Genomic DNA, 27,422 nt, shown 5'->3' with positions numbered 1-27,422 from the left:
CTTATCTCCCAGCAGAGGGCCACAACTACTCCTAGCTAAATTTGGAAGCCAAAGGAGCTATTGAATTGAGCTACCACCCACTATTTCTCTACCTGAGTAAAGGATAATTGTGTCGCTGCACTAATAGTTGGAGTATTTCCTTTCCAAGCCTCTGAGTTTCTGCTCATTCATCTTGTGCACCAAGCTCTTTTGGCATTTGATTCGAAAAGGCAATTCGGCCAATCTCTTATCTTAATAGACTGCTTGCAATTAATTTTCAAAGTCTTGTTTGGCAAAGCTGAATGTGCAGGTAGTCTTCAAATAACTATTATAACCAGGATCAGAATTTCCATTGCTAAGCAAGGCAGCTAAGTGAGTCCTACCTGACTTTACAATATTTTTTGGGGGGGAGGGGGTGTGTTGATGTGGCCATTAAGCAAATCTGGTTTCCCCCCAGATTCACTTTGCGTGTCTCAGGAGGTCACAAATGGCAAATGGCAATCAGATGATGCTGCAGCCGTCATAAGCATGTTGTAAGTAGCTTTTTTTAGTGCTTTTGTAACTCTGAATGGTCGCTAAATTAATGGATTTAGGTCAAGGGCTACCTGTAATCTCTCCCATTTTGCAAGGAAGACACCACAGGGATTTTTCAATTCTTAAGAGCATACCTATGGAATGAACAAGCAGTCGGGTCTAAGCAGCATGCTTTCCTATACTGTAATTTGCTGCGGCAAGTCAGCAATTGATTGTACATATAGGGAACACAAAAGACTCTTCAGAGTAGTTTTTAAAAAAATAAAAGGTCCAGAAGGCAGCCTAACTAAGCGATGAAAACCCTCTGTTTTTTGTCTATCACTATCTTGACTGTGATCCTTCATCCCGCATAGATGACACAACTGACTGCCCTGTCAGTTCAATGCAACCTCTTAACTGAAGGATAAAATGCCAAAGGTTAGAATCAATGGCTATTAAGCATGAGGCAACAAGGGTTGTCTCATAAGATAGGGATTATCTGGGTTATTGCTGTGTTGCATTTTTATACTCTGCGTGTGTGTCTTTGTTGCATTTATTTGTTTGCTTGTCTTGGCTCTTGCCATCAGCTATGAATTGTCAACTGAGATAATTAGAAAGAAGGCAACTCTATTTGTAGAGCTATTTTCCCCACTTTAGGTCCCCCAAGATGTGACATGATAACATCACAGTTAGACTAAGGGCAGAGGGGTGGGGAAGGCTGCTGAATCATTTATAACACCAATGAACGTCTAACAAACACTGAACAGGGGACCAAAACATAATTTCACAGCATAAATTGGGTATATCATTATTACTGGCTATGGTAACTGCTACACATTTAAGTGTATGAAATGATCACCTTAAGAGGAGATTGGACAAATATTTGGGCTAGAAGACCTTCCAAGGTCCCTTCCAATTTGGTTATTCTGTTTATTCTGACACAAGTGCCTTCCTGAGAAACTTCTCACATTTGTTTATTTAATTTTAATAAATAAAATTTAATTTCTCATTATCTAATACTTGGTTAAGAATACATGGTGCATTGTCTACTATTGCCAGCTTTAGGAGCTAGTTGTTTTCTAGGGTTAAAGACTTGGCATTTTGTTTCTTTCACTGTGGTAATGTTATGTAGAATGTTGGCACTTATTAATAGCAGTGTTATTGCTTTACATACAAAGCAATCTTCTGAAAGAGCTTGAAACAAACTAGGATATTCTATAAACAAAATTATTAGTTTATTGAAGAAAGGCTTTCTGCTTAAAGTGTTCATGGTATTTTTTCATTATGTTCCCCCAGACATTATTACCATGAAAATGCATATCTCCAGTAACTTAAAGTGTGTTTGAATAAAACAAAGGTTTAAATGCCCAGTTTATGGACTGGGAGATGTTCCCAAGAGGTTTTCCATAAGGCTCTGGCCCAGCCTAATAAAATTATACCCTTAAAAAAGCAAAATGTGCACAAACTTTTATAAAACTGGCGCTGTCACAAAAAAACAGGCAAAGAGAAACAGATGTCAATTATATTTTATCTAATATGTTCTATCTTTTTATGTTTAATGACTGCTTTCTGTATATTGGTTATTGTAAATAAATATAAATATTACTATAAGCAAATAAATATAAATATTTGTTATATTTAAATATATTTATACTATTAAAGAACAGTTAAATCTGCCAAGCTCTTATATGCTGCTACAACTTCCAATATTACATCCAATTAACGACATGCATATATCCTATTTTAAGATATTTGTTGGTACTGTGGTTTTCACCAAGGGCATTTTTGCAGGCCTATTTATTTTTTTGTATCCATTTGGAACACTGGATATAGAAATTGGAATAAGAAGTATGGCAATGACAGGAATATTTTTTTTACAAGGCACAGCACAAAGCTTACAAAAACTATTAACTACCACAGGCAAAAATATTATTACATGTTTGGTGAGATGGCAGCACTTGTTATTGCTTTATTAATTTTTTACTGAATTTGTATGGCTGTCTATCTCACAGTGATAATACATAGGTGGTTCGCAACATGGCATCTGAAACTAGTATCCTCAATTTTCCCAGGTAGCACACTTGTTTCACAGCTTATATGGGGTTTATTTGGGGCTTAGGTTTAGGGTCACCCTCTACAGCTACTTTTTGGCACACTGATGTAGGAAAAAATATGTGTGAGAACCTTTATCACGACAGCCTGTATTAAAAAAATACTAATAATACATTCTGAAAACCCGAAAAAGTATGTTTCTGTATGTGTTCTGTTCACATGTAGCTTCATGTATATGTTTTTTAAATATCCTAAAGATCTGAGAAAATGAATATGTTCAGGAAAGAAAGAGTTTTCCTGAAGAGGATATTCACACATTCTAAGCTGTTATGAAAATAATAATAATCTTCAAATACAATTGGGAATAGAATTTTGTGGAATATTTTTCATTTGGGGAATACATTTTTGTGTGGCAAAACTAATAAGCCGATGGGCCATCCAGGGATTTACATGCACATATTTTGGCAGCTAAATGTACAGAAGTTAAGAGAAAAAACATTACAAGCGAAAGCCTATCACATTTACATGCAAAAGAATTTCAGGTCAACTATTTAATGACCTTTAAATGGGTTAAATTCAAGTGAAATACTGGGGGAGGAGGGGAGGAAATGAGCTACTGTAATTTAAAAGCAAAGGAGTAAAATTCTATGAAACATCTGATTATAGCTCTAATATATTGTTTTACTGCTTCAAAGTAATAGATATGCAATAAGTGCCCAGCATCCTCTTGAAAGAAACCCTTGGGTTTTTTTAAAGCACAGGTATATGGTTGTTCTCCAAATTTCCTGCTAAAGTTCTTGCACAATCCTCATAACTGCTTTTTAAACGTCTTGAGATCAAACAATTGATTTAGGGACATGTTGCAAGTTCTTCAGCAAGAAATGAGGGGAAATGTCCAGCATGCACCAGCAGCTCCTCATACTAGCCGGGAGTGGGTAAACTTTGCACATGCATGTGCATTGTGTTCACTGTGCTCAAAATCTCATTGCTGTTTAAGATAATTTAGCAGTAGAACTACATAAAAATAAGCAGAGAAGAGCACAGACTTTCCTAAACTATCAATAAGTTGCAGAACTGTAAAATCCTAAACAAAACAAAACAAAATTGTATGACATTAAGATGTAGCTAAAAAGTTCTTCCCAAATATCCCCTCGTATAGCACAGCTGTGCCTTATTAAAATATGTATTAGGTGTATCACAGGTGATACAATTACTCATAATATAGATTCACTTAATGTTGTTCATTAAACATGCAAAATTCATTGCATGATGCATATTCAAAAATGTATTCAACAGCTTCCAACAGCAGTTGAAGAAAACTTGAGTTACATTTTCACTTTGATTTCTGTGTTTCCAAGTACAGTATTCTAAACCAATCTGTTAAAAGCTGAAATTATTTGTTAGAAACATTCCTTAATGATTTCAGGCTTGATTCTGAATTCTAGTTCTCTATTATTTACTGTACACTTTTTATATTCTATTCATGCAGTTTACGAAATAAATAAGTATAAATCGAAGAGTTAGGGATGTGTAGATTCAGAGCCCAGTTAAGAAATATTTAGGATAAAATATTAAAACCGGCTTTACAATAAACTTGACTAGTGATGTAAATTAAATAGCAAATTGGCACCCTGGATCATAATATAATCTCATGGAGATTAAAAATAATACATATATCAGTATTATGTAGTTTTACCTTGGAGCTAGTTCATCACAGGCTCTAGTTAGTATTCATCCTATGCACATAATTTTTATTTTATACTGAAAACTTTATATTGAAAACTTATACGAAACCTTTACCTTGATCAAGTAATTTTAAAAGCTTTTATGGGCCTTCTTTGTTCATATCTTTGTTATCATAAATCTGGCCAACTGTAATATTGAATAAAATTTTCTGGATTTCCCTTTATTCCATTTCCCTCCCAAACCCCTTATTCTTCAGTCAACTTACATTTTCATCTCTCTTTTTTTCTTAACCACACATGATAATCTCAGATTCATTATTAACTGTTTAAGAAGTTTCAGAGGTACAGGAGATAGAGAAAAATAGTCAAAGTTATAAAAATGACAAAGGCTAGCAGTAATCTATAAGCATCAGTGATTCCTAGATAAATACACTGGGTAATTTTCTACGTCCACACGTTCCTTGGCATCTTCCCTTCCTCGTTACCCCTATAATTCCCAGACCTGAATGGAATCAACAAGGCAAAGGTCTAAAAACTCCAGGGCTAAGGGTAATTTCCCACTGGGGAGGAGGGCTTTCCTGAGTCTATTGTTTTCATACTTCACACTGCAACATGGGATGTACAAACTGTGGGTTGACATAGGAGAACCCCTCAAAATCTGCTTGGTCTATGTTAGAAATGACCAGCTGATCGGGTGGCGTTAATACTGGTTGTCCTCTGGTAAAGAATTTGTCGAAGTTTTCGGCACCCTTGCCACACTGCAATTAAAAAATAAATAAATTATAAATGGGAAAGCAAGCTTAAGTAAAACAGAGGCTAGTACGAGATTAAAAACTCTTAACCTGCTCTGAGGATCATAGAGGGGAAGCACATTTTTCTGGCCTTGAATGAAAGGGCTCTCATAATATTTTTGATACTAAAAGTCACCACTGTCTCGGGTATTACGTTCAGGTGGATGAAAACTAAACCTGGTGGCTGGGAATATGAAAAGTAAGAATTCTTGTGCTGACTGGTTCAACAATGGTGAACGTATTTCATATGCAATATTTTTATTTGCACATCACATATCTTTATTTGAATGTACATCTAGGACCTACAGTAGTTATATGTGCACACTATATTTATATTATTGGGTTTCTGCATTCCAATTATTTGGGAATACTATTATCAGCCAGAAACATTTCAGCCTGGTGAACCATTGGAAGTATATACAAATTGGGGTGGTAATATATTAAATAAAGTATGATGATATGAAATGAGTGGTAGAAGTGTCCCCATCCTAGTTGGTTAGGCTCTTCCCATAGGAAAATAACTTCAACAGAAATACTTCAAGATGTATTATCTTTTAGATAAAATCAAATCTCACTGTATTAAAAACATGCAATGCCATAATTTCAAAATCCCTTAAAAATGAATTTCACAGACTTTCTGTTTTGAGTTACTGATCTGTGCTGGTAGATTTACATAGTGACTATGCTCTCCCCCAGGCCATTCTTGCTATAATATTGTAACATTCAAACAAGAACCCTAGCATTCAGACGACAATATTCCATTTTGGTGGGGAAATATACATGAAATGGCAGCTGCTGTTGCTCACAGCTGTCTTGCAGGGAGTTTTTGTCATGAACATGTTCATTTTTCCGCCAAATGCACTCTCTTAATTTCTGGTTGCAGCAATCACTGAAAAATGGTTCAAATAATACATAGTATGGATTTTTTGTTGTGTTTTCAAAGGGCAAACTACTTCACAGCAATCAAAAAAGATTTTAACATAATGGGAATAATGGTTGAATTCTAGCCCACGTACTAAAAATAAAAGCTTTACTTCCTTCGCATCCCCAGTTTATTCTGTTCCATTTTTTAAAATGGTATTAAATCTCCTCCCAACATTTTAAAAAGCCCGTCTTGGTACAAAATGTAATTCAAGATCTTTTCTATTGCCCACACTAAGGCAGGGAAAAAAAAGCTTCAAGTACCACCTAGTGATTGTATGAAAAATAATTTGATCAAACTCTTCAAAAGTTATAAGTAAAGGTTCCCCTGCACATGCATGCTAGTCATTTCCAGATCTAGGGGTCGATGCTCACCTCTTTTTCTAAGCTGAAGAGCCAGCACTGTCCAAATATGTCTCTGTGGTCATGTGACCAGCATGACTAGACGCCGAAGGCGCATGGAGTACCGTTACTTTCCTACCAATGTGGTCCCCATTTTTCAACCTGCATTTTTTAATGCATGCAGAGTGTGCACATACATTCATGGGGGGTACATGTGGGGGCACGCACATGCATGGAACAGGGTGAGCCACACACGCATTACATTTTGGGTCTTTGCATGCTTTGGGCACTTGCTCCGGAAAAGGGTAGCCATCACAGATATAGGGTTTCCTACTTCAGCAATGGGTTGGACTAGAACAGTGTTTCCCAACCTTGGCAACTTGAAGATATTTGGACTTCAACTCCCAGAATTCCCCAGCCAGCGAATGCTGGCTGGGGACTTCTGGGAGTTGAAGTCCAGATATCTTCAAGTTGCCAAGGTTGGGAAACACTGGACTAGAAGACCTCCAAGGTCCCTTCCACTTCTGTTATTCTGTTTTTCTGGTAGACTTTTACACATCCATTGTCCCCTGATTTTACCACAGCTTTCTGATAAAGATGAATAGAATCATGCCATCACAGCAAAAGTTCCGTGTAATTCCAAATAGCACTACGGGTCAATTTCCAATCGCTGAAGATTCATGGTTCACTGATTAATAAAATGATTAATGAATCATTTTGATTCATATGAAAGCAAGGAAGCTGAAACTATCTGGCTTGTACACTGGAAAAAAAAACTGCTGGGTGAGATATGTTGAAGTGATATCCCATGTGACACATCTTTCGCCAGAACACTTCAAGTCCGTGCATACATATATAGAGGTTCCACTCAACCTATTCATGCATCATTTCTGCCCATGTCATCTCTCTTGGCTTTCTCGTGGGATTTGGAAGGATTATTTTTGCTGCTTCTGCTTGAGCTTATAGCATAAACCTCTTTTGTGTAGACCTGCTTTTGGGATCCTTCTGTGGGTTGCAGGTGAGAGAACTGTAACATGAGAGAATAGGCCTTCCTTTTGGTGGCGCTCTGGCTCTGAAAATCTCTCTTTCAGACTGCTGACTCCTTTCAGCTGGTGCTGTTTCAATTCTCCTCTGCACTTTCCACACAGTGTTTTTAAATTCTTTATCTAACAGTGTACTGTTATATCTTCTGCAACTATTTATTTGGGCCTGCCTTAATTTTATTATACAGTAGTACCTCTAGATACGAGCTGCTTCACATGCGAGTATTTCAAGTTACGAGCTGCGACACAAGCAAAATTTCTGTTCGACACCCGAGCTCAAATTCGGGATACGAGCCGAGCATCCACTAGGTGGCGAAATAATTCCATTTTTTCCAGATTTGAAAAGCCAAATCTAAATGCATTTGTTCAAGATACGAGATGATCGACATACGAGGTCGGCTCTGGCACGAATTAAACTCATATGTTGAGGTACCACTGTACTTGTTTTGAGCTTATATAGTAGTGGCATCTGCTTAAAAACCTTTGACTTGAAAAGACTGCTAAATATCTAAATAAAATAAAACTTGGGTTTTGTTGTGAAACCATAAACAACCAAATGCTGAAAGAAACAATACTGTTCATCTCATTTACCACTTTTGGTTTGAATGGAGGCTGGATGTCTCTGTTCTCCAGTCTTTCCCAGTCAATTCTCCTAAAGAAGGCATGTTCCCTAATGTCTCTCTCTCCTTCAGACCCACAGCCGAGACGTTTGGCAGGGTGTTTAGTCATTAACTGGAAATCAAACGCATAGAGGATACAATAAGATTTTTCGGAATGAGAAGAACGGCACACAGTCAGTGAAATCATCTTGTTTTCTTTAATATCTGCTGCTTTTACTCCTAAATTTTTATTTATTTATTTTGTCCAATACACAATAATACTCCATGAAGGTTATAGAGGATATACCCGAGTGAAAGGTATTAGAGAAAGAATAGAAGAGAACATATAGGAATAAAATAAGTATGAGAGAATAGCAGAAAGGATAAAGGGATGGAAGAGAAGATATAAGAGATATAGGAGAGACAATAGGACAGGGGACGGAAGGCACTCTAGTGTGCTTAAGCACGCCCCTTACTGACCTCTTAGGAATCTGGAGAGGTCAATCGTGGAGGTAAAGTGTTGGGGGTTAGGGGATGATACTATGGAGTCCGGTAATGAGTTCGATGCTTGAACAACTCAATTACTAAAGTCATATTTTTTACAGTCAAGTTTGGAGCGGTTAATATTAAGCTTGAATCTGTTGTGTGCTCTTGTGTTGTTGTGGTTGAAGCTGAAGTAGCCTTTGACAGGCAGGACATTGCAGCATATGATCTTGTGAGCAATACTTAGATCATGTTTAAAGCATTGTAGTTCTAAGCTTTCTAGACCCAGGATTGTAAGTCTAGTTTCGTAGGGTAGTCTGTTTTGGGTAGAGGAGTTAAAGGCTCTTCTGGTGAAGTATCTTTGGACATTTTCGAGGGTGTTAATGTCAGAAATTCATGTCTATATGTCAATGTCTATAATTCATAATATATTCCTACATTCCAAATTGGTTGCTGTTTTGTCTAAATACAGATTAAAGGCAGATTTTGTCACTTTGCTAGAAATTCAATTTTCTTAAATGTCAACAAGTAAAAAAAGAGATTTGAGGAAAGAACAAATACATTTTTAAAACCCAGAATTACTAATGTAATACTCACTACCATCACTTAAAAATGTTCCCTTGATTAGACAATGGTATCTGGAAAAAGTACTTACTAGGGTGTATATTTATAGACCCTTTGCTTCCCACTGTTACACAAAAATAGATGTCCTTCTTAGATTCAAAAACAATTTTCCTTTTTCATCAAGAATTAAATAGCTACCTTTTTTAAAAAAAATATCTATATTTCAAAAAACCCAAAAAACCAACTGGCCACAAAAAAAAAAAGCAAGCTCTAAATATTGTAGCAACTAGAGAAAAAGAAAGATAAGCTATCTACATTAGCAATCTTGCGCCAAATCATGAAAAACTTGTGTGCCGTTTAAAATTTACATACGGTTGGAGCTATAAGACTGCATAAGATAAATATCTCTTTCCACACATAGTTTTTGTATAAGAAACTGCATGTTTTCTGAGTTATGGGAATTATCCATGTTCTCAAACAGAAGCTACAGTATATCCATTTATCTTAAGGAAATCATTTGGTGTGAACCACACAAAGAGAAACAGAAAAAAGGTCTATTTTCATTATCAATACGGTACAAGACGTTTGGCTCACCAACACCTAGTGACAACTGAAAATGTTTTTTTGAATTTAAAAAATGGATTATGAAGGAATACATTTTATTAACTATTTTGATTGTATCAAAGCGAACCCAAGTGATAAATATTTAAAAAATCCAAAAAAGAATGATTTTGCCCAGGTAGTAACTGATAAATGCTTAATATTGCAATCATAAATGTATATGTCTCAAAATAAATACAATAACATGTCAGATCAGTGCACCTGACAAGCTGAAGATCCTAGATATTGATGCTAAAGTTGGCAGTAAATCCCTAAAATGGTTGGCCAAGAATGAAAAGACATTCTGCTTAGAAAAAAATACTTAATAATGGGTCTGTCACAGTGCCAGTGAAAGAACACAATTCGAGCTCCTGGATTGTGCTCCATAGTAAAGTATGGGTGATTTCACTGAATACTGTGCTCAGAAAGGAAATGCATATATGTTGCCTTAAATAGAGACAGACCACCATACTCTCCATCTCTGGCACAGTATGTAGAGCTTGTAATTGAGGACAACTGTTTGTGACTATTTTCAAATTATCTTATTTCTTTTAGGATATAAATAAATTGTTGTTGTTGTTGTTGTTGTTGTTGTTGTTATTATTATTATTATTATTATTATTATCATCATTATTATTATTATTATTATTAATTAGACTTTGATGCCACCCCTCTCCGAGGACCCAGAGCGGCTCACAACATGAAATGCAAACAATATGTATACAAATCTAATAGTTAAAAACAGTAAGTTAAAATCCCATTATGTAAAAAACAGTCAGTCTACTCAATCACATCCATATATAACATTTAACGGTCAGAAAAGAAGGGGGCATGATCTAGCTGCCCCATGCCTGGCGACATAGATGGGTCTTAAGGGTCTTGCGAAAGGCGAGGAGGTTGGGGGCAGTGCGAATCTCCGGAGGGAGCTGATTCCAGAGGGCCGAGGCCACCACAGAAAAGGCTCTTCCCCTAGGCCCTGCCAGACAACATTGTCTGGTCGACAGGGCCTGGAGAAGGCCAACTCTGTGGGACCTTATCGGCCACTGGGATTTATGCGGCACAAGGTGGTCCCGTAAGTGATCTGGTCCGATGCCATGTGGGGCTTCATAACTAAAGCCATCTGCGGTTCTCAATCTTTCTAATGCTCCTTAATAGAGTTCCGCATGTTGTGGTGACCCCCAACCATAAGTCTAGTGCCAATTCTCCCAACAGATCTTTAAGGTGATTGGCAGGAAGGCCAGAGGGACACCCCCACTGTAAATGTCTGATTGGTCGTATTTAAAATTATGTTCCAAGGCACCAGAATAGAAGTGTTAGTTCCTAACACCAGGGGAAATTTGTCTTTTCCCATAGTCTTAGGTGACCTCTGTGAAACGGTCATTCGATCCCCAAAGGGGTCCCAACCCTCCAGGTTAAGAACCACTGAGATTCTAATGGATTAGAATTAATTGCAGAGTTGCCAAATGCATTTGAATATTTTACTGAATTCCTTTTTTAGCAACTTAATACATTATATCTATTCTATCATGATATCATGATTTGACATGGTCATTTGACTGCAGTAATCAATAGAATGAACAATAGAATCTTACCCCTTTGCAGATGGACACAGCTTCTTTGGACATTGCTTTGGGATAGGAAACATTATGTTCCATTATTGACTGAAAGAGTTCATCTTCATCCTCACCATCAAATGGAGGCTGTTCAAAGAAAGCAAGGTTGACAGGACATTAAAAAAATGAATGGTTACCCTGAACATTTATTCAAAAGCAGATTGTTATTTCCTGCTGGCTCAGATTACCTTTAGATCAAGCTACCTGGAGAAGCTGGGAGTTTGGGGGAAGGATGGATAACATCCTGTTGAATTGTAGGACAGAACCTTTCTTTTGGGGGAAGGTTAGGAATAGAAGAGACAATGCTTTATCCTACATTAAAGCTTTAGTTGGCGGTCCCATCAAGTGCGCTGGCGTCAAATCTGATGCCCTGACTATTGGAAAATGATGGTCTTAGAATCTACGATCCCTGGATGAAGTTACCTGGAATTTTGAAATCCAATGTCACCACAATGCTGTAGTCTGACCCTCTCAATCTTAATCTAAAGAAGCTGTTCAAGTTTTTAAAAAGAGCTATTGGCTATACAGTAACTATATGAAGGGAAACAAATTGAAACATTGTCTGATTTGGGGTATAATTCCAAGAACAGATTATGATCAAGCTCCAAAGGGTTTTCAACTAATTAAAAGTATTGCATTTTTCTGTATGACCCTAAGCTTATTATAAGCTTCCTCAAAGTCCATTTATTCTATGATCCTTGAAAGATCATAGATCGTGGATGCAGCTTCATCTACCATCCTCCACAAATGGAGCTTATCATTGATTTTTCTATTGATAGACAGTTTGCAACAAATATGGCTTGTTTATTTATTTATTTATTTATTTATTAAATTTGTATGCTGCCCCTCTCCGCAGACTTGGGGTGGCTCACAGCAGTGATAGAAACTATGTACAATACAAATCTATTAATACGAAGTTAAAAACCCATAATTTAAAAAACATGTACACAACACACCATACATAAATTATATAGGCCTGGGGAAGATATTTCAATTCCCCCATGCCTGACAGCAGAGGTGTGTTTTGAGAAGTTTACGAAAGGCAAAGAGAGTGGGGGCAATTCTGATCTCTGGGGGGAGTTGGTTCCAGAGGGCCGGGGCCACCACAGAGAAGGCTCTTCCCCTGGGTCCCACCAAATGACATTGTTTAGTCGACGGGACCCGGAGAAGGCCAACTCTGTGGGACCTAACCGGTCGCTGGGATTCGTGCGACAGAAGGCAGTCCCGCAGATATGGTCCAATGCCATGGAGGGCTTTATAGGTCATAACCAACACTTTGAATTGTGACCGGAAAGTGACCGGCAACCAATGCAGACTGCGGAGTGCTGGTGAAACATGGGCATACTTGGGAAAGCCCATGATTGCTCTCGCAGCTGCATTCTGCACAATCTTTACATAATATGTCATATACTAATGTGTGGGTTATGTGAGTAAATCATACTTCAGTATTTGACAGTATTTTAAAATATAATTTTGTTGCCAGCGTATGGATTGAAAATAAAATATGAATAAAGTAATATGGTTGAATATTCAGCTGGTCTGTTAAATTGAAATTCAGCTATTAACCTTTTTTTAAAGCTGTGTCTTATTTTGTCTTTCATTCTTAACTCATTTAATTCTTACCTGACCAGCCAGCATCTCATATAAAAGTACTCCGTAGGCCCACCAGTCCACTGACTTTCCATATGGTTGATAGGCAATAATCTGTAAATTTCAGTAAAAAGATTTAGTAATGTATCTTGAAAATACCTGTTTTTGAAAAAGATACAGCAGAAATCTAAGCGTACCACTATAAAACATCAATTATACTATTAGGTCAGTGCATTAAAGTAAACCTTTTTAAAAAATGGTTAATACCAAATTCATGAATATTTTAAAATTATAAAGTACTGTATCTGAAGAGGTATTTAAGCTTCATTGTTTTAAGGAAAACAGGTTCCCTAAATTGGCCTAGCCAATTAGGCTTGAAGGAGCTAGATTTGCCCCAATAGCCTTGGATCTGTTTGGCATGACTTTACTTCTGCAGTCAATTATGTTATCTGAACAAATGACTGGGAATAGAAATGACCCAACCCTTTCCTATACTATAGAAGAGAAAATATCCTAGAAAGTCTCAGCAAAAATGAGACCTCTTTGGATAATCTACTTTGTGTTCTATACATTGAAGAAGGAATAAATGGGCAAAAATGGATGAGCTTGTTGCTTTCCATAATAATATTATAAAGTCTGTGGCATCATCACCATGGATTTGATTTTTCATCTGCACCAGAAAGAGGGAAAAATGGGAAATGAAACGAACGCTTATAATAATGCTGTCACTGTCATCACTCAGGTGCAATGGGGAATAATCCAATTGTAGAGTGGATCACTGAGTTAGACAACCTGGATGAACCTGGGCACTAAAGAGACAATTTACTCAGTAGATTCTGAACTAATCTATAGATTCAAGAAGACATCTGATTCTGCCTACTGTCTACAGTTGCTGCCTACACTACAGCAACAAATCTTAGTGATGTCCTGTCCCCCCCACCCCCACTGATCCTTGAGATATACAGTGGGGGGGGGAGTATTTAGTCAGACACCAATAGTACACATTCTCCCACTTAAAAAGATGAGAGAGGCCTGTAATTGACATCATAGGTAGACCTCAACCATGAGAGACAACATGAGAAAACACATCCAGAAAATCACGTTGTCTGATTTTTAAGGAAATTATTTCCAAATTATGGTGGAAAATAAGTATTTGGTCACCTACAAGAAGCAAGATTTCTGGCTCTCACAGACCTGTAGCTTCTTCTTTAAGAGGCTCCTCTGTCCTCCACTCATTACCTGTAGTAATGGCATCTGTTTGAACTTGTTATCAGTATAAAAGTCACCTGTCCACAACCTCAAACAATCACATTCCAAAGTCCACTATGGTGAAGACCAAAGAGCTGTCGAAGGACATCAGAAACAAAATTTTAGCCCTGCACCAGACTGGGAAGACTGAATCTGCAATAGGCAAGCAGCTTGGTGTGAAGAAATCAACTCTGGGAGCAATAATTAGAAAATAAAAGACATACAAAACCACTGATAATCTCCCTCAATCTGGAGCTCCATGCAAAATTTTAACCCAAGGGGTCAAAATGATCACAAGAACCGTGTGGAAAAATCTCAGAACCACACTGGGAAACCTAGTGAATGACCTGCAGAGAGCTGGGACCAACATAACAAAGGCTACCATCAGTAAAACACTATGCTGCCAGGGACTCAGATCCTGCAGTGCCAGATGTGTCCTCCTGCTTAAGCCAGTATATGTCCAGACCCATCTGAAGTTTGCTAGAGAGCATTTGGATGATCCAGAAGAGTATTGGGAGAATGACATATGGTCAGATGAAACCAAAGTAGAACTGTTTGGTAGAAACAGAACTCTTCGTGTTTGGAGGAGAAAGAATGCTGAGTTACATCCAAAGAACACCATACCTACTGTGAAGCATGGGGGTGGCAACATCATGCTTTGGGGCTGTTTCTCTGCAAAGGGACCTGGATGTCTGATCCGTGTACATGAAAGAATGAATGGGGCCATATATCATGAGATTTTGAGTGCAAACTTCCTTCCATCAGCAAGGGCACTGAAGATGAAACGTGGCTGGATCTTTCAGCATGACAATGATCCCAAATACACCACCAGGGCAACGAAGGAGGGGCTTCGTAAGAAGCATTTTAAGGTCCTGGAGTGGCCTAGCCAGTCTCCAGATCTCAACCTTATAAAAAACTTTTGGAGGGAGTTGAAAGTCTGTGTTGCCCAGCGACAGCCCAAAATCATCACTGCTCTTGAGGAGATCTGCATGGAGGAATGGGCCAACGTACCAGCAACAGTGTGTGCCAACTTTGTGAGGACTTACAGAAAATGTCATTGCCAATAAAGGATATATAACAAAGTATTGAGATGAACTTTTGTTTTTGACCAAATAATTATTTTCCACCATAATTTGGAAATAAATTTATTAAAAATCAGACAATGTGATTTTCTGGATGTATTTTCTCATGTTGTCTCTCATGGTCTATTCCCAACACAAATCCAATCTCAAATGCAAATTATTAAATGCAAACTAGACTCACTATCCTGGGTCTAGAAAGCTTACAATTATGATGCCTTAAACATGATCTAAGTATTGCCCACAAGATCATATGCTGCAACATCCTGCCTGTCAACGACTACTTCAGCTTCAACCGCAACAACACAAGAGCACACAACAGATACAAGCTTAATATTAATCACTCCAAATTGGACTGTAAAAAATATGACTTTAGTAATCGAGTTGTCAAAGCATGGAACTCATTACCGGACTCCGTAGTATCTTCCCCTAACCCACAACATTTTACCCTTAGACTACCCATAGTTGACCTCTCCAGATTCCTAAGAGGTCAGTAAGGGGCATGCATAAGTGCACTAGCATGCCTCCCGTCCCCTGTCCTATTGTCTCTCCTATATCTCATATCTCCTATTCTTCTATTCTATTCTTCTTATACTACTTTCATAATATCCTTCTATTCTCTAACTGATATATTCTATTCCTAAATTTTCACTTTTATTCTTTCTCTAATATATTTTACTCGAGTATAACCTCTATACCTTCATAGTGTATTGTTGCGCATCAGACTAACTAACTAACTAACTAATTAACTAACTAACCAACCAACCAACCAACCAACCAACCAACCAACCAACCAACCAACCAACCAACCAACCAACCAACCAACCAACCAACCAACCAACCAACCAACCAACCAAACAAACAAACAAACAAACAAACAAACAAACAAACGGTTGAGGTCTACCTATGATGTCAATTACAGGGCTCTCTCATCTTTGTAAGTGGGAGAATTTGCACAATTGGTGTCTAATTAAATACTTCCCCCCCCCCACTGTATCAACACTAAAATATATTCAACTCCTACTAAGGAAAAAGCAGCAATTTTTTCCTGTCGGCATTGTTGAAACATATTTTAAATTAGGTGATTAGGCTTTATGGAAAGCTACAATGAAAAGTACATTTCCTGGAATTATTAAGATAGTTATCATTGGTGCTACTGCACTCACATTAAGTTAAAATCATCCTTTCATTAACACCACATGGGTGCAGTTAGAGAGTTCTAGTCACATGATCAAAATTCAGAGGTTGAGCAACTGGTATGTATTTATGACAGTTGCGGTATCCCAGTGTCCACTTTTGCAAGCATCTAACAAGCAAAATCAATGGGGAAGGCCAATTCACTTAACAACCATGACACTAACTTAACAGCTGCAGTGATTCACTTAACAACCATGACAAGAAAGGTGGTAAAATGGGCAAAACTCATTTAACAACTGTTTTGCTTAGCAATTGGAATGTTGGACTCAATTGTGGTTGTACATCAAAGACTGCCTGTATTTTACAGAGAGTAGACCAGCTTTTTCCATGATAAGGGTTTAATAAATGCTTGTTTGAAGCACAAGGTTCCAGTGGAAATTTATAGGTATAATCAGGAAATCTGATTCTGAGTTTTATCAAAAATATTACTAAGATGCTCATTATGAAAGAAGAAATAAAAATCCAGAATGGCAGAATGTCATGTTAATGTCATGTTAATATTAATATTACAGTAATATTAAGCTACTCTCTTTTCTGAGACTCCAAAAAAGCTTTAAAAATACTACAGTTTTCACATGTAAAGTAATTTTTCATGTATATTTTAGTTTGACATAGATACACAAATGCAAAATAGCAGTAACTAATTTGTAAAATTGAACAAGAGGTGCTATTCAAGACACTCATTGCAAGAACATTATTTCAAACCATGAGCAACTGGAAAAGTGATTTATTCTCTCTCTAGCTATAAAGAGAAACAGAATGGAAAGCTAAGATGAAAGGAGGGGATATGCCATTTTTGGCTTCACAACACTGTGAAGCATTATAGCAATGCATTTAACCATGATATGTATTTACTTCTTTCTATTAAAAAATGAATCAGTCCTGGCTGACACTTAATTCATGATACAATAAGATGAGGTCAGATTTTATCCAGAGAGCTTAGTCTCTGGGGGGGCCTTGGTGCTCTGTGAGCCTGGTTGTAGGCATTTCAGGACCAACTAGGTAACATCATCAGTGCTAGATGGGAGTGGGCTTTGCTCTCTATCAGAGATTGATGTTATCTAGTTGGATAATGAAAGTCTGCAAGAAAACAACCAAGCCCAGAGGGATGTAACTATGCTGAATTCTATTGTATAGTGCAATACTAATACAGTATCAGGGGTTTTCAATTCAATTGTGTAGAATGTGAAGGATATGTCTTTTTGTTTTGTTTTGTTTTATTTATAGTTTTCTTATGTATGATGTACACTGAAGATGGCATTTAATTTCATTGAACAAGGTGCAATGACAATAAAGTAAACTTAAACTTAAATACCAAGGACCTCATAGTTCAATTCTAAGTTATAGATTAGCTATAACTTCTCTTCTATCTATAATCATTATGGTTAAATATTTCCTTTGTCACAAAGTTGGCCAAAAGCATTAAGGACAAACTGTAATGAGAAAAAAATGACAGAACATGCACCATTTCATCACGATGCAAACATGCATCCGTATGTTACAGAAAAGTATGTACACCAGGGATTTAAGCTTGCTATGCCACATATAGATTTCATCATAAAGTCCCCACCAACTTTATCGACCACCAATGCCCAGAGACACCTATAGCATTGTGTAAAAATGAGCTTAAGAGATAGTGATAGAGTGATTGTCAAGGTTCGGAGTAACACATCCAAAGAAACCAGAACTTTAAGGCAGGAAGATTCTTCAAAGAACATGTTTATTGGATACATCATATTGGCATGGCTTAGTGAAAATCAACTCTAAAAGTCTCCCGCTGTTATAGCATAATTAAAAGAGTAAATGTTTCCCTCCTCAAGTGTCAGGGGTCACATTGTCCAATCAAAGCAGTTGGTGGGCTCCTTGGTCCCTCCTTTCAACCTTCAACTGTCACCATTTGGGATGACTTTGGTTCCCACGGGAGAGTTCTTTGTTATGTCTGTGAGATGTTCTATTTACTTCCCCTCCACCCAGAGTATGTGGCAACTATGAAGCAGCAAAAGACAGCGATAGTCATTTCATCCAGTTCCCCATCATTTTTCCTTACAACTGGAGAGCAGCAGAAAACCTGAGTAAGTTTATCAACCTTTATCATCTTTCTCATTTCCTTCGTCAACAGTAAATAATCAAGTTAAAAAAAAATCTAGCATGATGGATTGTTCAAAAGTACATTAACTTCTGGAAGAATTATGGGCCAGGTACATAATATCTCACCTCTGGTGCAATATAATCTGGAGTCCCACAGAAGGTCCTTGTTGACACTCCATCACTCATATTCTCCTTGCACATGCCGAAGTCTGCAATCTTAATATGTCCTTCAGAATCTAACATTACATTATCTAATTTCAGATCTCTATGAAAAATCACAACAATTAAGAAAGTTAAATATCAGCTGTTAGAAATGCTGGTGACAGACTCATTGCAAGAAATAATTTAAAACTAGGATAGCACAAAGACCATGTTTTCCCAGGCCCGTGACGACGAAGTTATGGCACATGTGTCAGAAGTAGCATGCAGGGCCATCTCTCCGGGCACACAGAACCATCGCCCATTGCTCTTCTGGGTTCTGGCATGCTGTCCAGCTGGTCTTCACATGTGTGGGAGTGCCAAAAACTGAAAGAGCAGCTGCCTGGTGCACATACATGCGCCGGGAAGATGATCTTCCAATTTCTTGCAATCGCATGCGTGCGTGCCAACCACTTGGGTCTTCCAGTTTTTGGCATGCATGTGCATGCAAAGACCTCATGGTGTGCTGGAAACTGGAAGACCGTCTTCTTGGCATACACATGCACATTGGGCGGCTGCTCTTTTGGTTTCTTATGCTCCTACATGCATGAAGACGAGGTGGCTAGAATGGGTGGGCCAGGGTTTGCCTCCCTTACTACCCAAGTAGGTTTCTTGCACGGTCCCAACGCTCCAGCCTGGGAACTGACACGCATCCGCGGTAGAAGCACCTGGTCAGCTCAAGTGCACAGGGCAAAGATTGCTGGTTGGGCAGCCATCTGCCCGCCCTGCCTGCTGCTCCTGACACTGCGAGGGGGGGCAGTTCTCGTGCTGCTTGTTGGGAAGACGAACTGCCCAAGAGGGCCAGAGAAGAGCACAGCATGGACACGTCACTGTGTCCATGTTTACCAAGGTAAAAGGTGCGCTGGCTAGGAAGTGATCAGAAAGGGTGGGGGTGAGGTGGGCTGGCTTGTACCACTGTACTGTACTGTACACAAATAGAAAGCAAACCCCACACTTACTCACAGTGATGATGTTACCTAGTTGGGTAATGAAATGTCTGCATGAAAACAGCCAAGCTCAGAGATCTCCAAGGACTAGTGATGGGCAAACCCAACAGTGTTCGGGTTTGGCAAGTTCGGATGGACTTTACGCAAAATTCGGCCGAACCTGAACTGAACCTGAACTCGAACCCGAACGGGGAATCCCTCCCACGAAGAGATTCCGGGGGTGGAGCTCTGACGTCACCGGCAGGTTGCTGAAGACGCCAAGGTGATCACTTCCTGGACTCCATGGAATCCAGGAAGTGATCACCTTGGCATCCTGCCGGTGACGTCAAAGCTCCAAACGCCGAACACAACCCCGAAGTTTGAAAAAATTTCAGTTTTGTGTTCGGCATACCAAACACCGCAAAATTTAGTACGGACCCGAATTGTGCGGATTCAGTTTGCCCATCACTACCAAGGACTCCAGGGTTCAACCCTGAGCTATAGGTATATATACTGCTTAAAAAAATAAAGGGAACATTCAAATAACCCATCCTAGATCTGAATGAATGAAATATTGTCATTCAACACTTCGTTCTGTACAAAGCTGAATGTGCACAACAGCATGTGAAATTGATTGTCAATCTGTGTGGCTTCCTAAGTGGACAGTTTGATTTCACAGAGGTTTGATTTACTTGAAGTTATATTGTGTTGTTGAAGTGTTCCCTATAATTTTTTGAGCAGTGTATATATTTTCTTCTATTGTATGTCTTAAACACATGCCATTCTCTCTTCCAACTGATATATATCGGGCAAGTCGTGTACAGACCAACTTTCTTCAGTGAAGTCAGATTTGAGATTAAATAGATAGGCTTTGGGGTCCAAATGTCTATAAAATTTACTTCATGGTCAAGCATACTAGTCCATGAAGATAAATCACCTTCATTTTGGAACTGTTCATTTTATCTGCAAGGCTGCTGCTTTGGGATATTTCACTTCTGCATCTCTTGTGATGATATTTTATTTAAATGTATAAAATACAACTCAAATCTGACTTGATTGCTTTACACTCCAATGATTTTAGAAGATCTATTGAGAGCAATAGACTGATGTGGGTACATTTCTTTGTCTTATAATGCTTATACAAAAAGCCTTTTATATGTTTTGCAAATCTAATAGCACTTAAGACCTTTGTTAGTATACCAAGTTGAATACCCAACTGTGAATTAAATATAAATACTGTATGTTTAATGTGTTCTGTTACTTGGGGAAATATGTTCCCAGTTCAGTGCTTTCTTGCCCCATTTTTCCCCACAAACATATCTTTTTTACAACCTGTGACAAACTTGTGTTGTTACACAGAGCTGCTCTACTTACCGATAAACAATTCCCTTCTTATGGAGAAAAAAAAGACCCACTGAGATTTCTGCTGCATAGAATCTGAAAAGAAAAAAAATACTCTTGCTAATCAAAGTAGCTTCACCTGTATGTGCAAAATTTGAATAATTTATAACCATCCATTCAGAAATGTTCTTTCATGTCATTCATAGAGTAGAGATATACAGACTCATCTTCTTCTCTCCCTCAAGTTCCCACTCGTAGATTCTGACGCACTAAAAAAATTGGAGACTGATGGCTGCTATTGGACCGTCAGCTTTGCATTATTACAAAGTCCGGATTGTCCTGGATTCTAGGTTGCAAATAGAACCTTTCCCAAGAGATCAGGCTGTTGATTTAAATGTTCATATTGCAGATATGTGGAGGAAAACATGCATACCTCCAGAGTCATTTCACTGGGGGAAAGCAAGAATGCTTACACAGGATTATGGGACAAGATTAACACAATGGCTGTAAGTTATAAAAGATTCCATTAATGCTATGATTCAAAGTTCTGTTATTTACAAGAGAATAGAATGGAATACTTTATTTCGCCAAGTGTGATTTGACACAAGGAATTTGGACAAGTGAGGATTTCTCCTTTATGACAAGGTATGATTAATCTCAGGCAAGAACTGTGATATATTATATTAGTTTGTTTTTAGACAATCTGAATTGTAGAGTGTATAGTGCCAGCTTGTTTCTAAAATGCTTGTGATACACAATACCTTATTTGCTCTGATTCACACATAGTACAATAATATAAGAAATGCAGCTCCCTTCAAAAAGTTAACTTGATTAATTGTATGGAATTAATAGTGACCGTACTAATAAGGAATTTAATTCTTCTCAGTAGTTTTAAGTCTATGCAATATTGATGAGTTTTTGAAGCTAGCTTTCCTGTGAAGCAGTGTCAATTACACAAAAAGTTAGTAAATGTAAGTAAGTTGTGGAACACCTTCCTAAAGCAGAATATTTTATGACAAATCCAATATAATACCAAAAGAAAAAGCACTCACACTGCTTGAGGCTCCTTAAATTTTCCTACTTGCTGAATATGATACATGAGGTCACCACCATTCACATACTCCATGACAAAATACAGGCGATCCTAGCAGACAATATGAAACCAACAAATAGGTCAGGAAGTAGACCCGCCGCTGAGGAATAGCCAATACAGAAAATTGGGGAATTGAGTCTTAAGTGCAGATATTAAAAGCAATTGTTTGTTGGCCTAATTAGATCAACTTTAAGGTTATGTTTGGTATTCAGATACATATTTAACCTTCTTTCTTTTTATAGCAATAATAGTTATTATTAACTACACCAGTAGGATGAGATGGATTCCCCCAGACCAGTTTTTAAAATATAAATAACTCAAATTGCTTAATTCTGAATGTCCCACTTTTTTCTTTAGATACGTTATACTGGTTAACAATGGAAACAATTGACATTAAAAGAACCTTGCTTTCTAGGATGTGATACCAATATCCTCATTTAAAGAACCTATGACCAACTTAAATATCATAAATACAAGTAATACACATTCTTTTTTGTCCCTTCTGTTAAGCTGCTATTTTCTTTTCACTATTAAGAAATGCAAACAGTAGTTTTCAAGAATGACTTTTATCAGGATGGGGGGCAGCTGTTAAGATGTGCAACTCCTTCTCATTCGCCTTCCCCCAAGACAGACTCCCTTGCATTCCTTTGTACATAGCAAAATAAAATAAAATGTTAGGATATTGAATTTAGTAGCTGGAGCTGTGAAGTGTAAAAGAGGCCAGAACGCACAATTGTACAGTGGTACCTCTACCTAAAAACGCCTCTACTTATGAACTTTTCTAGATAAGAACCAGGTGTTCAAGATTGTCTCTTCTCAAGAACCATTTTCCACTTACAAACCTGAGCCTCTGAAACCAGAAAAAGTAGGGAGAAGCCTACATGGGGCCTCTCTAGGTATCTCCTGGGAGGAAACAGGGCTGGAAAAGATGGGGAGAAGCCTCTGTGGGGCCTCTCTAGGAATCTTCTGGGAGGCAACAGGGCCGGAAAAGGTGGGGAGAAGCCTCCGTGGGGCCTCTCTAGGAATCTCCTGGGAGGAAACAGGGCCGGAAAAGGTGGGGAGAAGCCTCTGTGGGGCCTCTCTAGGAATCTCCTAGGAGGAAACAGGGCCTCCACCCTCCCTGTGGTTTCCCCAATCGCATGCATTATTTGCTTTTACATTGATTCCTATGGGAAAAATTGCTTCTTCTTACACACTTTTCTGCTTAAGAACCTGGTCATGGAACAAATTAAGTTCGTAAGGAGAGGTACCACTGTACTTGATTAGTTAGAGATTGCTGACTCATGGATGAGGCAATCTATGCTATGATTGGTTGCTGTAAGTATAAAGAGAGAGTTTCCCTTCCCCCACTCCATTTTCTTTTGTGTGTTTGTATACTGTTTAATTTACCTCATGATGCTCCTGTGTTCCTGACTATCTTGTGTTGTTTCTTTCTGGATGATGGCAAAGACTGCTGTAAATTTAAATGTTAAATATATTTATATATATAAAAGACTACAAATTTGTGTGGGTGTGTCGGATTTCACCTGGAGAGCTGTTGTGGAATTCCATGACAAATAAACGAAATAAAATAAAATGCAAGGAATGTCAATCATGTCCATCAACCCACCCATCCATCCATTATCTACTAGCAGATATTCAAAATAAATGCTAACCAACTGATGGTTTTTCATTTCTTTTTGCTGATATATAAATAGATCAGCTGACAGAACTATTGCATATTATTTATTACCATACCCCACACCCCATTTTCACTGGCACAGTTCAAAAGCTCTGTGATGTCAATAAAGGAAACACCGTGTATGATAGATCACAGCACAAGGAAGACGTATAAACACATACCACAGTCTGGAAGCAAGAGTGAAGCTGTGTTAAGAAAGGAGGTTTGTCCAGCAAAGCTAGAACTCGCTTTTCAACCATGGTACATTCTACATCGTCATCTTGAATTACCACGTCTTTTTTCAATATTTTGACTGCATACAATTCTTCTACTCCCTTTAGTTCTGCGAGCATCACCTGAGCAAATATAAAGAGGTGGTGAATATTTTGCTGACTTCAGACCACTAGTAATTTCCATTCAGTCGTGAATGGAAATTTTTTTCTAGTAATTCAGTTCTCTACATACATTCATTAACTTGCAATCTAAGTAAACCGTTTTGTTCTTTCAATGTAGCTCTCACATTTCTTACATAAAAACTACTATTTCAGACTAACTAGTCATAAAAGAGTCCTCGGAGAAGGGCGGCATACAAATCAAGTAAGTAAGTAAGTAAGTAAGTAAGTAAGTAAGTAAGTAAGTAAGTAAGTAAAGTAAGTATGTAAGTAAGTAAGTATGTAAGTAAGTAAGTAAGTAAGTAAGTAAGTAAGTAAGTAAGTAAGTAAGTAAGTATGTAAGTAAGTAAGTATGTTAATAAGTAAGTATGTAAGTAAGTAAGTATGTAAGTAAGTATGTAAGTAAGTATGTAAGTAAGTAAGTATGTAAGTAAGTAAGTAAGTAAGTAAGTAAGTAAGTATGTAAGTAAGTAAGTAAGTAAGTATGTATGTAAGTAAGTAAGTATGTAAGTAAGTATGTAAGTAAGTAAGTAAGTAAGTAAGTAAGTAAGTAAGTAAGTAAGTAAGTAAGTAAGTGAATAAGGCCCTAAAATTGATTTCTTCCTGCATGTGGATCCTAATCACTACCTAGTTTTTAGATACATTTTTGGGAGATGAAATAGCACAAGAAATGCTTAGTATGTAATTAGAGAGGAAGAACAATGCTGATGGAACACTGGTCTAAAAGCCTCTGATAAGGATTATACAATGACAATAAAAGCAGTAAAATACAACTATTTCTTCACTCTTATTGTGTCAGTGGATTGTTGTCCAGTGGTTCTCCTAGGAAAGGAGTGGTTAGAATACCTTTGAAGGATTGCTATGAGGACTACTTGACTTGAGGCAGAAAAAGTTTATTGGATTCATTCTGGGTTGGTTTACAGCTGTTCAGATTCAGCTAAATGAGATATGGACCCATCAAGGTTATTTGCAAAGGATCTGTGCTTGTTGGCCCTGAGAAAATTATGGGCAGCACACCTGCATGTTAGAATCCTAACTGGTCAAAGTCTCCTAGGAAATGATCTGACGGTAGGTCCAGCCAGTAGTGAGAGAGAGGTAGTTCTGCTATTAGTTAAGGAGGCATTGCTAGATCATACAGTGTTGGATACTTTTTTTTTATCGGTCTCCAACTTTCTTTTTCTGGAGAAGGTGGTTACCTGAGAACTTCAAAGAACTCTAGGAGAAAGTGGGTTGTATGGACCACTTCAACCTAGTAGAAGAGGATGTAGGATTAAGGTGGCACTTTTTGATGATCTGCAACTGGTTCAGAATGGGGTGTGTGTATCCCTCCTTGATTTCTCAGCAATACCATTGATCATGGTATCCTTTTAGAAAAGTTGGGGTTGGCGATGGGTGATATGGTGTTACAATGGTTCTGCTCTTTCTTCCAGGGTCAATTTAAGTTAGTGTTAATGGGAACGAGAGGTCTGGCTGTAAGTCTCTAGTGTGAGGGGATGTATCTCAGGGATTGGTTCTTCTCCAGCTCTTGTACATGAGGCTGCTGGATGAGATCACTTAACCAATGTGCTGATCCTACTTAAAGATCTCAATGCTTGGCTGTGTAAGGTCTGGGTCCCATATCTTAAATAGTGTCTTCTGGTGGGATCAAGGAGATGTGTCTTTTCTGACACTGCAACTGTCCTCCAGAAGAGCATTTCCCCTGAGATTTGAATAGTCTGAACCATCCCTATCTTTTAAGACCCAGTTTTCTCCCCCCAGGTCAGGATCAATAGTTGTTATTGTTTAGTTTTTATCTTCCTGCCCTGAAGGGCACATGATTGTGTGACTATATAAATTGATTAAATAAATGGATAAAGAAAAGAGTCAATCATCTCTCCTGTATGTTTATTGATATAAAATTACATATTATTAAATGGATTATAATAAAGATGCATAAAATAGCTCCTTTTATATAAAACAGATTTCACAACTCATTTCTTTGCACCTCCATCAAAGCACAAAATATGGCACCTCATTAACAGCTAGACTATATTTTGCTAATTTGCATATTCTAATTTTAACAATTAAAATTTGAGGTTGCTTAAAGTTAGGGCAAAAATATTATTGGAAGGCCAGTAGTCTAGTTGCCAGCTACTTATACAGTAGCTTCTTGAGCAAATACTGTACATATAATATATTATCCAAATCAAATAATGTTTTCAAAGCAGCATTTACCTGACTCTCAAACTGTACAGAAGCATGATCCTGAATAGCAAGTTTTATTACGCTTACACAAAATCTTTAATATATTTACACTAAATTTTATATATCTCTCCTCACAATTAAATACCACTGAATTTAGTGAAACTAATTTCTCATGTAAGCAAATGTAGGCTTGTAGGCACGCAGGCAAATATTGGATTGCAGCTTTGTTAACAGAACTGCTAAAGGAATTATTAATAAATCAACTGTGTCTAACATTTCTCCCTTTCAGATTTAAAATAAAATCACAGAATTATTGGGTTGGAAGTTACTTTGGAGGTCCTCTAATGCAATTTTAGACCATTCTAGACAATAGCTGTCTAATCTTTGCCTGAAAACCTTAAGTCGAGGTTCACCCATGACTTCAGGAAGCAAGCGGTTCCACTGCTTAATAACTCTATCAGGATGTCTCTGATGGAAATATAGGAAGACCATGGTTGTTTTGTGGAATTAGTGACATATTTTCATTTCTCCTTCACAGTAAGAAAAACGTAGAAGTTTAGAGCTCATTCTGAATTGGTCATCCCAAAGTTGCTTTTTTAAAAAGGCAACTGGAGTTTCTTGATATTTTTTCTTCGTCGTTTCTCATCCAAATAGCTTCTTCTTGGTTGAGGAAGTGAAGAAGCTTCTTGGATGGAAATCAAATCATTTTCAAAGAACAAAACCAAGAACCTCCAGTTACCTTTTGCAAAAACCAACTTTGGGACAACAATTGAGAATCTATTCCATGGGCATTCTGAACTGGTCTGTCCCCCTCTCCCCTAATGAATAAGAGAGACGGGGGAGGAATCTTCATATAGCTTCAAGACTTTTTGTTGTTGTGAAAGTCTCGGACTCTCGATTCCCATCCCAGAATTATGTGCCAGTCAGACAAGGGAAATGTTTCGGGAAATAGATTGTCTGGATTTGGGTGCTAGAATTAGGGGCTCAGCGTGCTGGCGGTTGACGGTGGCTGAGGGGAAACCGAGGCAGCAGCGGTGGCTGAGGGAAGTCCCTGGTTACCTTATCTCTTGTGGTGACGTTTCCTCGTTGCCAGATGTTGAATCCTTACAAGAATCAAACTGCAGACTCTCAGAGTATGTAACGGTTCTTTTTATTAGAGCAGAAGGTAACGGTTCACAGAATGGAAACAAGACAACAACAACATGGCCGTGCCTGGCAGCTATATATATCCCGGGCTGCCA

The 27,422-nt window shown here is 38.0% G+C and overlaps 1 protein-coding gene across 1 annotated transcript in view; it reads right to left on the bottom strand.

Moving 5' to 3' along the window:
* Positions 1-4,271: 4,271 nt before the first annotated feature.
* The window catches only part of PRKCA (protein kinase C alpha), a 230,974-nt gene continuing 207,823 nt past the window's right edge, over positions 4,272-27,422 (bottom strand). Inside the window, exons 10-17 of the mRNA XM_070740327.1 lie at positions 23,788-23,961; positions 21,905-21,996; positions 20,886-20,948; positions 18,514-18,652; positions 12,809-12,889; positions 11,165-11,272; positions 7,918-8,058; positions 4,272-4,987 (exon numbers count right to left, since the gene is read on the bottom strand). Coding sequence (XP_070596428.1) covers positions 4,823-4,987; positions 7,918-8,058; positions 11,165-11,272; positions 12,809-12,889; positions 18,514-18,652; positions 20,886-20,948; positions 21,905-21,996; positions 23,788-23,961 — 963 coding nt within the window. The 3' untranslated portion in view covers positions 4,272-4,822. The remainder of the gene's footprint in view (positions 4,988-7,917; positions 8,059-11,164; positions 11,273-12,808; positions 12,890-18,513; positions 18,653-20,885; positions 20,949-21,904; positions 21,997-23,787; positions 23,962-27,422) is intronic.

Source organism: Erythrolamprus reginae, chromosome 2 (genome assembly GCF_031021105.1).
Source record: "Erythrolamprus reginae isolate rEryReg1 chromosome 2, rEryReg1.hap1, whole genome shotgun sequence".
NCBI lineage: Eukaryota > Metazoa > Chordata > Lepidosauria > Squamata > Dipsadidae > Erythrolamprus > Erythrolamprus reginae.
This window is presented reverse-complemented; position numbering and strand designations above follow the sequence as displayed.